This window comes from Chionomys nivalis, chromosome 15 (assembly GCF_950005125.1).
Source record: "Chionomys nivalis chromosome 15, mChiNiv1.1, whole genome shotgun sequence".
Lineage (NCBI taxonomy): Eukaryota > Metazoa > Chordata > Mammalia > Rodentia > Cricetidae > Chionomys > Chionomys nivalis.
This window is the reverse complement of record NC_080100.1, coordinates 43,972,491-43,990,773: the sequence shown is the minus strand read 5'-3', so window position 1 is coordinate 43,990,773 and position 18,283 is coordinate 43,972,491. Positions and strand designations below refer to the sequence as shown.

The window sequence follows — 18,283 nt, the reverse complement described above, 5'->3', positions numbered from 1 at the left end:
TGTCTAGGGGAGAGGGGAACTCTTTCCCCAGTGATTAGGGCCACCTCCCCCCACCCATCCTGTCCCTTGAGAGACAGAGAAGGCTGTGCCCTGAAAACAAAAGTAAAACCATCCCCCAGCACGTGCCCAGAGCTCACAATGCTGGTGGAGAGTAAAACTGGCTGGTTTTAATGGGATGGAGCTGGGCTCTCCATTCACCTCTACCCTTTTCTCAGGCTATGCATCTTTCTCAAAGTTTCATTCCTTACCTTTGAAACAACTCAGGTCAGACCCCATTTGAAACCCAATGGGAGGGGGGGAATTGAAAGGTAAACCGTTTACCCCGTCTTAGCATTTGCTTGCGCCTCAGCTGAAAACCCAGCCCAGAGCATTTCAAACACAACACATGAATTACGCTCTTCAGGAGGGATGTTTTGCAATGCGGCAGTGGTTAAAAATTAACTCTGACAGGTGTAGGAGGACAGGGGGAGAAAGAGCCACTTGTTGCCTCCTCCAGGCTTGCGGGTGCAATGTTAGACTCCAATTATGCTATATTAGCATTTCTGAATACGTCCGTGAAATCCAAAATATGGGCGGTATTCAGAGGTACCCTGTGTTCACTGGACCTGTCCCTACTGTGGCTGCCCTGGCGAGATCAGTTTAGTTCTCCATGTCTGGGCAGCGTAAAAGAAATTCCAGAAAGCCTGCCACTCAGCTTTAAACATATTGAGGACTTCTTGCAACAGAGGGAATGGCAAGCTAACAACAGAACTCTGAAAACACACTCTCCGCATCACCTGGCCACACCTGTGCCTCCTTCCGTAAGAGCAAGAAATCTTTTACCTCAAAGGGCCGCTGGGTGCACAAAATGAGCTGGTTTCTACAATTTCTTTGAAAATCCAAGTTTATCAGTGTTATGAGTATATTTGGAGAATTATTAGTCTGTGCTCAGATCTGTAACTAGAAGGGATCAAAATGAGAGATAGCTTTTGTCTTTGCCTTTTAGAAACGTAGCCAAACCGATTAAACTAACAGTTTTGAAAAAAGCCCACGGGACAGTTGAAGAATAGGGAACAGGGAATCAAGAACACACGGTGAATGGGCCGTTCTAACCTGCACAGAAGGCACCCTGGGGGCCTACTGGGACACAGAAGTGGATGGCACAGGGGACGCTGTGCACAGTTGTACATGTTGTGCACCGTGCAAAGGCGCATTGGCAAGGTGACGGGGAGCGGCACTGACATCCAGGCCACTCCACCCACCAAGCCACATCGCTTATTTATGTCAGCTCATTTAATCCTAACAACCCTGGGAGAGAGCGACCCATTCTTCTTTCCAGGGCGCATCTGATGAAGCCTTGTTCCTGAAGCTACCCACCTGGCCCTGCGGCCCTTTGTTCCCTGTTGTCCATAGGCTCTTACTTCCCTCAGGTTTAGCTCATTATATTCTAGAAACTTTAGAAGGCTTTTTGACTGGACTCTGAACACAGCCCCATGGTTGGAGATGGTTCCAACAACTTAGGTATACAAAGGTTGCAGACAGGACAAGCTGGACCCAAAGGTAGCTCCTGGACAGATCTCCCTGCGGCATACACTGGTCAGGTAGCAGAGCAAGCCTCTCATCTCTGTATCTTTAGGGTCCCAGTGGTACCTTATAACCCTGTCACCTAAAACGTGGCCTTACGTCAGCGCCGGATGGGCCAGTTTGCAGAAACACATTCTTAAGGGACCGACCGCGGTGTACAAATGTCCTAGATGAGTGCACACAACCTAAAGATGAGCCTCAAACCCTCTGATTAGCTGGCTTGCTGTCTATCTGCAAGTCAAAATGCTATTTTCCTTTGCTCCACTTAGACTTGGACCCGGTTTTCAATTTCAGGGTGTATTCTTCCATGAACTTAGCTATTCAGTTACCCCCAAAAAGTCATTAACTGCACCTCCAAATCTCTGTCTTAAGAGAAGTGCACTCCCAGCTTGAATTTAGAGGCTATTTTTAACAGACCTTATTTAAGATGATATTTTGGCCTCAGGCATGGGCCTTATCTTTCTAACTACTACCTGGTAGAACCCAAAGAAGCCAGAGACATGTCTGCCACACAACAAACACCTCCTTGTACTCCTCATTTCCAGGTCCTTCAAAGACTCCCTTCTGTTCAGAGTGGCAGCTTAGATAAATGCCTGATTTATGAGCATGCACTGGAGATGAGTTTCCAAAGCCCTTGGGGACTCTTGCATGCTGGACTGGTGGGGAAGGCACTGGATTCCCACCGGGTTGAAGAGGTCATTTCTTTTTCTGGGATACCCTGCCAATCACGGCGCTGGAGCTAGCCTGGAGCCCAAAGGTGTTCAGGATGAAGGCACCTTCCCCTATCCTCTTGTGGGTGGAGCGTGACATGAGAACCTCTGAGGCATCCATTTAATCCCAAGGGACCTAGACAATGCTCAGGGTGGCTGAAAATTACCACATGAAGTGAAAAATGGCTCAGATCGGGCTTAAGAATTACTTGGGTTTAATCCGTTTTCTTTCTTTCCTTCCTTCTTTCTATTTTTTTTTTAAGTCTGCACAAATACTGGCACAATCCAGGATGTTCAATCTTTGTCATCCTCAGCAGCGGAGCTGACGGAATTAATCCTGCTTTGAAATTAGTATGCCAGTTCCTACGTGGGGGACTGCCATGCTCTTCTGTGTGTCAGGCCACATCATGAGAACGGCGGACGATGATACAGGCTTACTTTTAGAAATCAGTCTGATAAAAGACATTTAATCCATTTATATTAAACTCCCAGCGGTGAAACACCCCTCTCCGCCAAACAGACAAATAAGACCTTAGTAATCAATTCATTTATAAAAGTCCCATCTGGATTTCAGCATCCGTGTCACCTGCCTGATGAGGTCAGGGAGTGAGTGTTACGGAGAAGGCCACGAGGATCAACTCCTCAGCTCCCCTCACCCCACCCCAAGCCCTACAGGGCAGACAAAGCACAGCTGTGCTTCTCCAGGGTGCATCTCAATGTCAGTCAGGAGGAAGTGAACAGTTGCCGCTCTGCGCTTTGGCTGGGGCCTGCCTATTCTTGATGCCCCTCTTCCTTCCTAGCCTGTGTGGTTAGTCTCCGCGTAGGCAGTCTAATGGCTCACAGCCACGTCCATGCCCCGCTCTCATCCTTACCCACTGCAGCCAAAGGCAGTTCCTGAACATAACCCAGTGCTCCTGAATCCATTATCCAGTGCACTCTGTCTATAGCTCCAGGTATCCCCACTAAACGCTGTTTGCTGCGGTTTGGAACCTTTGGAAGATACCATGCTTGCCTCCTCTATGATCATGCTCACGCTAGGTACAGTATTTTGGGTCAGTCCCACAGAAGCCCTTTCAAAATCTTGCATCTTGAGCACTCATCTATGTACAGTCATTTCAGGGTGGAGTTTGAGCCCAAGCCCTTGCCTCTCTCAGTCTGCTGCATCCAGATGCAAAGAAGCGTAGCTGGCCATGACAAAAAAGCCCAGCCTGTCGCTCTGTCCCAGTGGCTACTCACCCAGCCGTGCTAATCTGCATGAGTTACCCATCGCAGAGAGCAGAAGCAGGGTGTTTGGGTTTAAAAGCCTAGGCATACGTGAAGAAGGCAAGCACAACCTCCTTCTGGCCCTGTAACTATACTTCACCTACTAAGGGCTGACTAGGAATCTAAAGGAGCAGCCCTGTGTGCTACTATCACAGGTTGTTTGGACTCTCTAAGCAACAGGCTGCTTTTCTAGGTGTGTCGACACCCTCCGCCCTGTTCAGTGAACAGTTAGAAGACCACCTGGCTCGCCCCAACTGCAGTCAACACTGCTTTCATGTTGCCTGTGTTGTTGAAAGTGTTTGCTTTGACAGACATTTCTCGGCATAGTCCCTTCCAAAACACACACTCCAAAATACTTTAAATTATATAGTAATTATCAATCTCCCCCCCCCACTTATAAGTATTGGAAAAACCCAAAAAGGAAAAAAAAAGTCAACAGCTAAAACGAACTCCATAAATATATTCAGCAGCCTGAAGCATAAGAGGTGTCGGGTCCAGAGAGCTTGCCCTATGCTCACATAAGACAGAAAGGTAAAGGGGGAGGCAGGAAGGAGGCTTGAGGTCAAGGCCAACCTCTGCTACAAAGTGAGTTCAAGGTCAGTCTGAACTATGCGATGAGACCTTGTATCGAGCTAGTAAATTTAAGGAAAAAAAAGTAAGACTAAAACCAAGATAGCTTAAATTTTGCAAGAACTGACATGTACTGCATAGCCCACCACTGTTATTTTTCTGTGAACCATAAATTAGCATATTATTAAACATTACAGTTATACCAGAAACCTGCATTGATTCAGAAGAAATAGAAACCACTGTTTCTATCTGTATAGGCCTCCTTTTGTAGCTAAGGAAGAGAGAACACAAGGGTTCAAGCACCTGCTTCATGGTACCTACACATAGCCTTACTCTGTTTCTTATATTTATTGTTTTTAAAACTTGTGTAAGTACAAAGCAAAGGCCCCCAAAAGCCAAGTGACTGTCAAATATTGCAAAGCCTTACCTGGTGCTGGCTGTCGTTCATTCCATTCAGTTGAGATTAAAATCTCTATCACTTTTATGAGGTGTTCAGTATTATCAGAGCTGCAAATAAGAAAGGTGGTTTATGAGAATCGTCCTTCCTAAAAACAATACTGTCTCCAACCATCATCCTACTGATGTGTGTGGACCAAGTCCCCATGAGATGTGCATCTGTGGCCAGGATCTTCAGACACCCTTAAATAGTCATTAGGGCCACCCACCACCCACCACCATACCCCCAAACCTTCTTCTCATCTTTCACTTACCTGGATGCTGGGAATCTAAAAAGCACGGGGCTGAAAATCTCAGAGAGGACTCTTGTGTTCAAAAGATTTTTGCTGGAGGCTTGAGAGAGCTTGAAGAAATGCTTAAGCAGATACTGAAGTGTAAGCCAATATTGATGAGGTATATTAGGCGACCTAATGAGCTTCTTCAACAGCTGGATGTAGTCTTCAGGGCTTTGTACTTCTACAAGTTACAGAGAGAAATACAGAAAACAGAGTAAGGCTATGTAGAGGTGCCGACGAGCCAATGCTTGAACCATTTTAAATCTCTGCTGTAGCTACCAAGGGAGGCCCAGACAGAAACCGTCAGGAGAGGCACCTAGGACCTTTGCCCTTCTTATTAAGAAATGCATTGTGAGAAAGTAAAGATCTCCAGTCAAATGAAATACAAGAAACTCTTCTTGTAAAAAAACCACAAAATGTTCAGGGTGTGCACTCAGAAGCCTGGCCTCCATCAAGCAGCTCCAAGCCTGATTGGCTGCCTCCTCAGAGCATCAGATAAGGAGCACAGGTTAAACTTTGAAGGTCACGAACCACAATTTCCTGTCCCCAAAGTACTGCACAGAGCTCCGGCTCCTTATGCTGAGTGCTCCACCCTCGATACATTTCATTCTGGGTGTGCAGGGCCATGGACAAGAAGATTCCTCGCCGTGCATTCTAGTCCTAGGTTTCTGAATCTGAGGCTAAGGCTTCGATAGTCATGACCTTCCCAACTGCAGCGATCTCGGCAGATCATGATCAGAAGCGAATTAGCCAGTTTAACACATGGGCAGACTTCTAAGCCAACACAAATCTAAGTCTCTTCTGTCAAATACTCAGATGCTGTGTGGAAAAGGAGGGAGTCTGGGGTGGTGGCGAGGCACTGGGAGGGCAGCTTAGAATTTTCTCAATGCCTTCTCCTTATACACAGCACTTCACAGAACAACAGACCTATCTACATCTCAGTCACCTGTGTGGGAGAGGTCTGGAGAGAGAAAACTCACCTTGGGCTAACGACATCATTTCATTGTAAACAACTGCTGGAATGACAGGATTTGGTAAGTCCAAGAGATAGCGTTTGAAAGCATCTGCTAAAACCTGGACATCAATCATCTCCAAGTCCACTGAGGCGGCATCTAGGAGAGAAGTCATTAAAGAAATATTTCAGGCGTTCATACTTCAGTTGGGCCAATTTTCCAAATGTGGGACTTTAAAAAAGACACAGGGAAGGAAGTAACATGAAGGAAACAGAAATTAGGGCTCAGGAAAGACTGTTTCTCATAGGGCAGGCTCCTGAATTTTGGACAGAACAGCTTTTCTTCATGTAGTTTTGTCCCACATAATAAGCAGTCAGCATGCTCAGACTGTAGCTATTCTGCTGGAACCACCTTCCTTAGCGCAACAAAAAATAACATTATTACCGATAAGTGAGTGTCCTCCCTAGTGGCTGTGTTGAAACTCAAAGTCCCAACGCTCCATCGCTATTTAGAGATGGATCCTAGCACAGGTGCTCGGGTTAAACAAGGTTTTAGAGTAGACCCTGAAACCAGTCTAACTAGCATCAGTGTAAGAAAAGACAAAGTCCCAGAGACACCAGAAATCCGTGAACGAAGGAAAGGCCATGTGAACAGACACTGAGGGGCAGTTGTTGGGGAGTCAAGAGAGAAGTCTCAAAGAAAGCAAGCCTTCATCGTCTTGGATCTCCATACACATGCACACACAGCCAATGTTCCCTCAAACCACATTAGGAAGATGAAAAATGAAAATTCCCAGGTTTTCTCAAATCTAAACTAATAAACGCTACATAAAATTCAGCCTTAACAGAATGCTCAGCTAAATATCAAGATACTTCAGCATTTGAGCAATCAGTTTCAAGATTACCTATATAGAATAATCCGAACTGTTCCGGAAAGCTTCTCCTGATGCTATTATCTATTCTGAGAGCATCCAACTAGCTCAGAGAAGAGGAACGAGTTTCTCCGAGAAATCCATCAGCTAGAAAGGAGGTCAAGTCATCCAGGACAGGGGTAGCAGTAATCCAAAGCACTTTTCGGCACAGCTCTTGGGAAGGAACTGAGGTCCACTAGAAAGCAGGGGCACCAAGAACAAGAGTGACTGAGGGCGTCCATAAAAGAGGGGCATTTGGCAAGGAGGAACCAAGAGGAGAGTTATCTGGGAAGCAGTGTGCTCAGAAGGTGGGCTGACACTACATTTTTTTTTAAACTGTCTTCAGTTCTGGCACTAAGGACTCTGCTGTGAAGGAGCTATAAGGAGATGAGAAAATACCAGAGTCATGCTAAGAAGGTTCTATGTGAAGAGAGGACAGTATTTGGGCTATCCCTGAAAGATGGTCGTGTAAAGCAGGGCCCCTTCAACTGTCCCCCTTTCAATTCAAAACAAAACCTTTGCCTATTCATGATCTCTTTGTAGCCAAGTAATTTTTATATGACCTGAAATATAGAGGTCTGTAAAGGCATGCAAAGCAGATAATTATTGAAATTATAAAGCAGTTTGTTTTAAAAGGATTCTTAGGTACACATATAATTTTACCATTGATTAAAGGTGAAGGCTAACTTGCATACTAATGAGAGATTTCCTTGTTTATGCTTATACAGAATTAAATCTTAGCTTAGTATTTGATACTGTAAGATACGGAGCGCCTTCAGTGCTTTTCAGAGCTAATCAACATTTTTATTTAAAAGTTATGAACAGGGGAATGCTGTTTTGCATAAATACGTGATCCAAAATGGCAGAATTGTGTCAAGGGCCGTTCCAAAACTTCCTGGAAATTTTGTTCTAACCCCAACCCCAAACCAAACTTTATTTTTTTTAAAATAAAAACTCAAATCAGAAACTCAAACAACCATTTTCACAAACATTTTTATGCAATCAAACCCCAAAATACACTAATGTGTGTATGAGAATATATTTAAGTGTGAGGGATACGTGTGTGTAAATGTATCCAACTATCCTAAAGATATACATGCTAAGGAAGGATAATAAGAAAATTCATATCAAAGCCTCCCATAATTCAATCACAGTGTTTCTATCGAGAACTTTGTGTGTATGGAGAACCATGACAACTCATACCCTACACCAGTGTTGAACCTGAACTGAGGTGTCCGTGGCCTGGCGGCACAGACAGCATGCACAGTACAAGGTGCGGAGGTTTCGGGTCCCAAACTAAAGATACGGTGGAAGCGAAGGACGGACGGCACGTGGGTAAACGCCGCCAAAAACATCTCCGACTATTACATGTTTGGTTTGCACTTAAACTTTGATTCGGAAACCTTCTATTGTCAAATTCTTCACAAGCACCACATGCGGTTACCCGACCCTTTATGAGAAATGACCCATGCATGGAGAGACCGCGGCAAATCTGGGCTGAAACTGAGGTAGAAAAGTTTTTCCGGACACATCATGACATTAAGCGGAACTTGTCCTACTAAATAGCGAGATGTAAGTGACCACACCTCATACTCTCAGAACATCAGGCTAGTGGACAATACACATGGGCCAGGCCAAAAGAACCCTGCAGAAGTTGAAGGATACGGAGATAAAACATATGTTGCTTAAATATTCTAAAGGGCTAACCAGACACACCCCAGTCTAACAAATATGCAAGGGCCATACTGGGCCTTTGTGTAAAGGAGGTAGCCTGAAACTAGGTCATTATTAGTGACATGATATAGTGTTAAGATTACGTGGGCATCACGTAAACCCCCAAAGAATATTTGGAGCTTCTGGCCCAGCTAGCTGCCGCCCTTGTGGGCCTCACTTCCTATCTCTTTGCCTTGAAAGTCAGTGGCACCGAATTTCTCATCCTGCAGAATATATGCTCCACCATTTGTCGATATATGTAGACTTCTAGGTGCTCGAGACACATGGCCGATGAGAAATCCTTTCACCAGGAGACATGGCAAGCAGTCTGGCAATTATGTATCTCACGTCACTTAGGGGGCCTCAAGGACAGAGTGTACCTCTCCCCTGCTTTTCCTGCCTTCCTAAGCAACCAACGCAAGAAGCAAGGCAAGTATTTTAGGTCTGGAGCTGTTAGGCTGACGCTCACTCCAGAGACCTTAAGAATGCAGAGAGTGTGGTCTACCTAGTCTTTATAGTGTTTGAATGAAGTTACATACGCAGGTCTCGGGATAAACTCACCACGTGTCAAAGGTCACAAGAGTTGATGACGGAGTATATTTGGTTTTATTATTATTTGTATGTGTGTGTGATGGGACTTCCCATGTGCCCCGGGGTTCCTGACTTGTGCAATACAAGCTACGTCTTCTGTATGAACGCCACCCTGGCAGCTCCTAGACACCCACAGCTGTCATTTCACTTTTCACCACACTACCAATGGGTAACCAGCTCCTTCCATACCAGGTCAGCTCTCTGGGAGGCCCCACCCCCAACCCCCAGCCAGTCAGCCACCAGCTGATCTCTATCTGGTGTAGTGGTTCCTAGGGCGTGGGGGTAGAACAGACTGCAAACTGGCACTATCTGGAGACATTCTAGACTGTCGTGACTCGGGGGTGGATGCTACTGGCACCTAGTGGGTAGAGGCTGGGGATGTGGCTGACTAACCCGCTGACACTCTTCATCAGCGCGGCATATCCAGAGGGCCAGGTTGAGACAGCCCCGGTGCACGTTTAGAGAAACGAAAATGTGTCAGGAGGAAGTGTTGACCATTAAAATTCAAGGAAGATTAAAAGAAGCGGGGAGGGCAATTTGTTTTAGGGTAAAATAAGGGAGGAGCGAGAAGGGCAGGGACAATCAAAATGATCTGGATATAAACCACGGCTTTGCCGCTCGCTCTCCCACCAAATCATGTTAAGTGAATTTGCTTAACTTGTGCTTTCTTTACTGGAGACTTAGCGTCACTAACACTTCAGAATTAGGCTACCATGAGCGGCTGCAAAAGAAGCATTAAGAGAAGTGGGCTGCTTGCCTCACCTCTGTCTGTCATTGCAAATTTACAGAATTGTTCAAAAGCCAGCAATTTTTTGTCAGGGGAAACGGAGTTTCCTCTGGGACATAATAGCTCCAGGTATTGAAAAGTCTACAACGTGGGGACACTTTTGGCAGATGCACTCCCAAGTTTGGATAGTGTTTGCTCTTTTGTGGCTATAAAAATGTGTCAAGTTTTCTACATGTGAGTTTTGGTGGCAATGAGGAAGGATGTTGCCCATCAAAATATATTATTGATGTGAGTGAATCTTGGTGGTTTGCGCCATCTCCTGAGTGGTGTGAAAAAAATAATAATAAAAATAAAACTTTTTCCAAAACTAATGTAGAGCGTTTTGTACTGGTCACATTAAAAACCTCAACCACAACTTTTCACAATTTCATCGGTTTCTGGTGTCTTCACATTTCCTGTGACTTTTAGCAAACATCCAATTTTACCTTTTATTTTGTTCTTGTAACCAATACATGTAACCCGACTTCAATTGGCAAAGCACAAAATTCAGTATTTCCTTAACGCCCTGGTAAGGTTGGTAGAAATACAGAAAAGGCTCTCACTCTGGACTTTTCCACCAGCCAGCGTCTAACGAGCAGATTGGCGGAACACACAAAAGCCCAGAGGTACGCTGCCCTGTGTGTGCTAGGCTGAGCTCAAGGGACACAGAAACTAGAGTTGAGACATTTGCTTGGGTTCATTTCAAGTGAAATCACTTGCTGATAAGCATCTAGTCGCACGCTTTTCTCTAAGAAATGTCTTTTGTAGAAATTCCCTAAAATGGCCTAAGCCTCAAGCTGCTTCCCACTTCAAACGGTTACTTGGTTACTTCATAAGGGTCAGATGGGCATTCCCATGCCAGCATCCTTCCAAAGGGGCCTTGCCCAGAACAACATAGGCAACTCTTTCATTTAAATATCCAAATTCAGGTAAATAATATGAGGTAGAAAACCACAAAAACAAGAAAGAAAGAATACTATAAATGAATGAAGGATTTAAGACATTCTAGAAGTTGGCACGAGAAGATAGCTTCCTGGGATGAGGGCAGTACTTTTCCCTGTATGGAAAAGGAAAGAGGAAGTCGCATAAAGCCACTATTTGGCAGAGTAAGTTAGTGTCTCCTAAGTAACGGTGTGCTGGAGCTGGCTGCTGGCTCAGGAGATCAAACGTCCTCAGTTTTTCCCAACTGCACAGTCAATGACATCATGTTAGCATGAAGTCAACCACAGTGGGGCTATTTACATCTCAGGAAGGGGTTAATACTCTCACCCCGTATTTCCCTCTGCAGAGAGTACGGTCACCATTACACTACTAGATAAACACCCAACGCCATGATGTTACTTGACAGACATATGGCATGAAAAAGTCAGCAGGTGAGCAAGGAAGAAAGCCAGCAGGCCAGGTGGGAGGGAAAGAGCCCGAGAAGGGGTAAGAGGACACCAGGAGACGCCTGTCAAATGACGCAGGCTTAGAATATTTTCAGGTGACCCATATGAGTAAGAGCTTACCAAAAGCAAGGCTGAGGAACATGGCAGAGATAGAGTCTGATAAATGTCAAGAAATTGTTTCTGAAATTCCTGCAGAACCCAGGGGCTCACGTGGATGGAAAAGGTTGAGAGCTCACAGCTTACACTCACACCTGTACTCAGGAGCCACACAGCCAAGGCGTGCACGGCTAACTTCACTGAGCAGAGGACACTGCGCAGGCTTTGAGGACTCCTTTGAGAGTTAAGGTGTTGTGTGGATGGGGGTGGGGGCGGGTCATCTGAAACAGAAAGGTGAGCTTATCCTTGTTTACAGCCCTGTGAAGTGACTCACCACAATCAAGAAGCTGTCGTAACTCTGCAGGGCTGCTGGGGCTCTGTGTTCTGTAGAGAGTCGGACATTCCAGTCCTGGAAGACAAAACAGACCGTGTGTGCACAACACAGTTCTCTGCAGACTTGGTGAGCCTGCTGCCGGAGGGCCATTCCCATTTCCACCCAGCATCTACTCTAGATGCGTGCTGAATATTCTTGGAAGCCAACCCCAGCAATTAGCTGTATCTAGTTTGTCACTGATTTTTGGCAACTCCAGTGGGCCATTAAAAAGCAGGTTAATCATATTTATTAAATGATGAAGAATTGAATAGCTCCCACATAGGAACTATGTAGTAGTCTAGAATAGTGGTCCTCGACCTGTGGGTTGTGACCCCTTTCACAGGGTTGCCTATGACCATCAGAAAACAGATATTTACATTATAATTCATAAAAACAGCAAGATACAGTTATGAAGTAGCAATGAAAATAATTGTATGGCTGGGGGGTCATCACAACATGAGGAACTGTATTCAAGGGTTGCAGCATTAGGAAGGTTGAGAACCACTTCTCTAGAGTTAGAAATTATTAGCCACGAGTCTTCCCTGTTACAGAGACCCACACAGCTAGTGTGGTTAGCACAGCCTCTGTTCACAGCAACCAGTAAGACATTCACATAATGAGTGCTCCAGGGATACATATAAAGTATAGCAGTCACGAAATAAAGGTCTAACACTAATTCCTTCTAGCAGTCTGGTTACCTTTCTTTTCGATGGCTTCTAGGAGCTTGATAAGAAGAGGTGGGGCGACATCAGGAGGGGCGAATTGCTCAGCCAGATCGGGAAGGGTAAAAGCTGAAAAAAAGAAATTCCCAACATTAGATTTCATGTGTGGCAGTCAAGTGCATTCAACCACAATACAGAATATTTAAGTATAAATAATTCAATTACTCCCCTCCATAGTAAACGCAGAATGGAGCTAAGGCGAGTCCTCTACTACATTACACACTGTTGGGGCCCCAAGGTCATACCTGGGTTTTGTTTTTTCCGTTTCAGAATGTTCACCAAATGCCCACCAAAAATCCCAGAATGCCCTGACAACAGAGCTTTGACGGTCTCTCCTCCGGGGCATCTTTCCTAGGACAGACTGCCCTGTCTTAGGGTACCTGGGTTACGTAGAAGAGCTCCAGGCTAGACTGGAGCTTGCATGTTCAGGGAGAATCGAGAGATGCTGCAGCATACAGCTCTCTTCACCCCCATGTCCTGGGCACACTGATATTTAAGAGCACAATCTGGGGAGCTCAGAAAATCTGAAATCAATCTGGCTTCTAGGTTATTACGAAAGAACTGCAGCTCAGGTAGGAGAGACTGGATAAAAATCTCATGAGATAGTATGTTATCACGATATATAACTGAATAGCTGATCATAGCAACTGGATATTCTTTTGGACCCTTGCACTGAGTCTAGCAATGCCCAGGCAACACAATGAACAGTAGTCACCTAACAACAAACTAAACCCCTGTGTAATTGTTGTCAAATCTTTTGCTTTAGTGTGTGTGAGCGCACACATGTGCATGTGTAGAACATAAGATACTTAAAAAAGCTCTCTAGGTTTATTTCATATTATGTATGAGTGTTTTGCTGGTATACATGTATATGATGTATATGTACCACTTGTGTGCCTGGCACTTGTAGAGGAAAGAAAATTGCACCAATTTCTCTGGACCTGGAATTATAGTTGTTTGTGAGTTCAGTGGATTCAGAAACTTAGCCCAAATCCTCTGTAAGAGCAGCAAGTGCTCTTAACCACTGAACTATCTCTCCAGTCCCAAGAATACGACACTTTGATAAACAGTACCTTCATAAGTTATGCATATGTTTTGCCAAATGTAACTATACAAAAATATCTAATACCACGACAATCACAAATTACTTCCCGACAATATATTGACCATATTTCTCACTCAAAAAAAAGGGGGGAAAATGAAATAAAAGTATTTTTCAAAACTGTGCCAGAAGAGGGAGCTAAATATTTCACCTCAAATTTCTCAAACTTCAAAATATAGGGTTGTGAATCTTAATGAAAACATCTTCAGGAGTAACTTGTCTTTCAATAATCCAGTAATTTCAGGGGTTTATGATTCGTTACTTGCATCTTATCTAGGACAATTTGTATATTTCACTAAATGGCCATAATTAGATTTCAGTGAGGTTTTAGTGGTATAATTATTATAAGATGTTTATGATATTAAAAAATTCTAATTAAACCATTGCAAGTACCAAGTATCAATGCAGAATAGTAACAGATTTATAATATAAAAGCAGTGTTATTAAATGCTGACCTCAAAGGACTAAGTACAACTCAGGAAGTCATTTTACAAACTCTAAAACCCCTTGTCTTGAGATCCCTGCAGATTTCAACATGCCCGGTATAGATGGACCCATGGGACTTGTCATTTAACTATACTGTCCACAACAGCCACCAGAATGACAGAAGAGCTAAATTTTGAAGGAAAACTATGACAACACTATACAATGACACTGTCTGTGATGAGAGAAACATTTGTACAGGCTTGCTCTATAATAAAATGTAGCCACTGCAAAATGCAGCAACTGATTTTTTTTTTTTTAGTTTAATTAACAGATGTAGCCTGAAGTAGCCAAATGCACTTGTGACTACAGTATTTAAGCCTGCAGTCTGAGAACCCCGGGTGAAGGCAAATTCTGTCAATGAAGAGTTAAGGAACCCGCGGACCTCAGAATGAAGACATCTTTGTTCAAAATAAGGTATCCATGGTTGTGCTAAGCAACCTACAAAGCCCTCCATCTGGCTTCCTGGGAGACTCTGCCTCACGACATCATTGCCCTAGCTTTTTGGCAAGATAAAGGTAGAGTAGATATGGCCTTAATTCTCTAGACAGCTACTGTGTACAAGGCTGTGGGAGGAGGACTTCATTCCTGGAACCAAGGTGTCTAAGAATAGGGTAGTAATTGTTTTGAGTTAGTAGTAAGTTTGACTTTGTAGGTGATTTCTATGAGAAACTGAGCAACGAGAGCAGTCAGTTTTAAATGTGAAATGTTTTTGAAAAGTGTTTATAATATAAATGTGTTGATTAAAAGTTTATAATCATTTTAACTAAAAGCACTGTAAAATTAAAAAAAAAATTAAGCTGTCTGGAAGGGTAAGTCTCTAATTCAGCACATGGGAGGCTACAGCAGGAAGATCACAAGTTAAAAGATAGCCCAGGCTACCCAGCAAGATGCTGGCTAGAAGAGAAATGCAAACACACACACACACACACACACACACACACACCAGTAGCAGCAGCAGCAAAGGCCACACCATTTCATTTCCTTCGATAAAATATAAACCACTTCCCTTGGCTCTCATGTTTGAGCTCACAACAGTATCCTCTCCCACAAAGACCTTCCCCGTTCTACACTGAACAAAATGAAGGTCATCCTGCCCCTGTACATATGCACTAGAAGGGAAACTGGCAGTAGAGAAATGATGTTAAGAAATGCTATCAATCAGGATTCAACACACTGTTTTCCTGCTAAGGAACCTCAGCACAGCCCCAAATCCAAAAGCCCACAGCTAAGTAGGAAATACGAATACCCACCCTGCACTCATGCGACTAACTTCATCAAATCCACTCCCATATATAACATAAGCATTTTTATGGAGGAAAAAAAAAAACAAAAGCTGGCACTGAGATCGGAATTGCTTAATAAAGTTTATCTCTTTCCAAAATCTTATCAACACGATCACTTAGGCAGGCAAATATGAAAACCAAATTAAATAATAATTAAAAATTTCATGTGATTGTGATTGAAATATGCACCCAACAGTTGCTGGTTCTGCAAATGCCGCAGAGGCACTTCCATCCGGCGCTCTACTCCAGCTGAGAAAAAAGAAAAGGAAAAAGCGCACTCTCTTGTCTTCCTTTGTCTTTCCTGCACTTCCTTGGCAAAGAGGTTTTTTTGTTTTGTTTGTCCAGAGCTACAAAGTATCCGACTTTTCTAAAAACCACCTTGGGGGTCCCCACATATCTACGAGTGTGAGTTCTCCGGCTTGTACTGTGTGAATGTCCAGCTGAATTTTTTTTTTTTTTTTTTTTTTTTTTGGATTTTCGAGACAGGGTTTCTCTGTAGCTTTTTGGTTCCTGTCCTGGAACTAGCTCTTGTAGACCAGGCTGGCCTCGAACTCGCAGAGATCCACCTGCCTCTGGCTCCCGAGTGCTGGGATTAAAGGCGTGCGCCACCACTGCCTGGTCCAGCTGAATTTTATTAAGACAAAAGCAGCTTTATTGGCCAAAGGAGTGAAGCACAACAGCTGATAGCACTTTGGCAAGAGGAACTTTAAAAGGCAACATTTACAAGGTGAGACAATGAATATGACAACAATTCCAGGATTTCCTATTCGTGAGTATAAGGTCTCTCACTCAACGTGCTTCCTCTCGGAACTATGTAGACCCAGGTAATAGAGCAAGTTCCTGTCACCTGCTATAGACAGTGGGATTATCACTAGAATTCTAAACTGTATTCCAAAACAAGTGTTACTTTCCTCGAGAATCCTAAACCCAACTATTTTCTAATTCCATTATATACACTACGTCTATATATCTGTCATTAGATTTCATCATAAGAGATTGCAGCAGGAAGCAGCAATTACTGGGAATGACTAAGCTTGGTAAGTTGTTGATTAGTTCACAATAAGAGGATCAAATCATAGTCTGAAAAAAGATAATGGCGCTAAATATTTGTTCTCAAAAAACTACAGAGCATACATACAGGTTGGGACTATCAAGCAAAACATAAATTAGCATCACAAACTTCTAAATTTTACACATAAATTCCATTTATGTGTAAAATTTCCAGGTATCTTTGGCCTGAAAAGGAACGCACTTTGATTTGGAAGCTCGCCGTAGTGCATTGTCTGAAGCATCTGGAAGCATCCGTGGATTTCCCGACATATCCAAGCCCAATGTCTCACTCAGCCAAATCATTTTTCATTGGAAGAAATCAACATTGTGCAAGGAAAAGGAAACCAAGCAAAAACAGTCGAAAGGTCTGAGAAGGGAGAAGCTAACCACGTATAACTTCTAAGGAAAGGCACACTTGTCTGGCCAGCCTTCCTTCCCACTCACAAGAACTCCACTGAACCAGAGAGTCCTAGGTCATAGAAGAAACCACTCATACTACAACGGAGGCTGCATTTTCTGTTTGCTCTTTCTGCAGGCCCCGGTGACAACCAATCACACATAACAGAAGAGACTCTCTCTCCCAACTGAAGCCCTTCCCAAACTAAGTCGGGCAAGCCTCAACACTCCTGGGCACCAGCGGTGCGTGGGAGATAGGAGCGATCTGTGCTCTCTGTGGTGCCAACACCGCTGCTAAGTGCAAGCTGAAACCAACACACAGCTGCACCTTTAATGCCTTCTCCATTAAAAAAAAAATTAAAAAGAAAAGAGAAAGACATTTTAAAGTTAGTGCCTGGCAAGACTGAGCGGAAAGTTTAAGCAGAAACATCAAAACGGCAGAGGCTGCCCAAGCCAACTATTGCATTCCTAATGGAAGCAGCTTGGAAGTGTGTAAAAAAAACCTCATTACCCCTCAAAATGTAACTCAAAATACACAGGAAAGAAAGGATATATGCAAATGGGGACCGATATTAAATCAAGATGTTAAACTGTCTACCAACTCGCTGAATCCAAGCTTTATTTCTGTCTGAGACAATCTTCTCTTGTGACTTCAAGAGAAAAAAAAAGTGGTGGACACGAATCAAAGCAACCCCAATTTTGTTCTTAACAAACTCTATAAGCACGTTCATACTGTCTACCTAGAACAGCTAATACCCTGGACTTCAAACTTGTTAAGCTCTGCGGGCTGCAAACCACATCAAAAGCTGGTGTGCTCTTTGGGCAAGACAGCACTAAAAAACAAAAATAAAATAAAAGAGAAGAAACCGTGGGTTCGTTAATGTTGGTACACACTGGTTTCATCGGCAGCGCTTCCATGATTAAAAGCACAAAGAGACAGGGGTACCATCCTCATAGTACCAGTTACTGATAGGAGTCTTGGACAAGTTAATTAACTTGGACCTGAGATTTTTCATTTGTAACATGGGAATAATCATGAGGTTAGTAAGGATTGCAGAATAACACACCCTCAGTCCGTGGACACAGTACCCGGAGTGGAGAAAGCAGAATTGTCATTAATATTGGAATTATTCAAGAAATCTTTACTATGATTAAAGATTTAAAACGTTTTGTTTTTATGCGCATCAATGTTTGTCTGCAAATCTGTGTTCCTGGTGTCACTTGTGTGACTGGTGCTCAAGGAGGAACTCGAGTTATTGTTGGTTGTAAGTCGCCATGTGAGTCCAGGAACTGAACCCTGGTCCTCTGCGAGAGCAGCCATTATTCTGATCTACTGAGCAATCTCTCTAGCCCCATTAATAGATTTTTAAATAGTCATTCATGATGACAAAATTTAAGATGAGAACTATCTATGATATTAAGACAGTTTTCTTAATATTTCTTTTTTTTTTTTTTTTTTTTTTTTGGTTTTTCGAGACAGGGTTTCTCTGTAGCTTTGGTGCCCATCCCGGAACTAGCTCTTGTAGACCAGACTGGCCTCGAACTCCCAGAGATCCGCCTGCCTCTGCCTCCTGAGTGCTGGGATTAAAGGCGTGCGCCACCACCGCCCGGCTTCTT

The 18,283-nt window shown here is 43.7% G+C and overlaps 1 protein-coding gene across 1 annotated transcript in view; it reads right to left on the bottom strand.

The window, feature by feature from the left end:
* The window catches only part of Pik3r1 (phosphoinositide-3-kinase regulatory subunit 1), an 82,981-nt gene that overhangs the window by 12,850 nt on the left and 51,848 nt on the right, over window positions 1–18,283 (bottom strand). The window contains exons 3-7 of the mRNA XM_057789476.1: window positions 12,326–12,418; window positions 11,589–11,663; window positions 5,818–5,949; window positions 4,817–5,018; window positions 4,534–4,613 (exon numbers count right to left, since the gene is read on the bottom strand). Coding sequence (XP_057645459.1) covers window positions 4,534–4,613; window positions 4,817–5,018; window positions 5,818–5,949; window positions 11,589–11,663; window positions 12,326–12,418 — 582 coding nt within the window. The remainder of the gene's footprint in view (window positions 1–4,533; window positions 4,614–4,816; window positions 5,019–5,817; window positions 5,950–11,588; window positions 11,664–12,325; window positions 12,419–18,283) is intronic.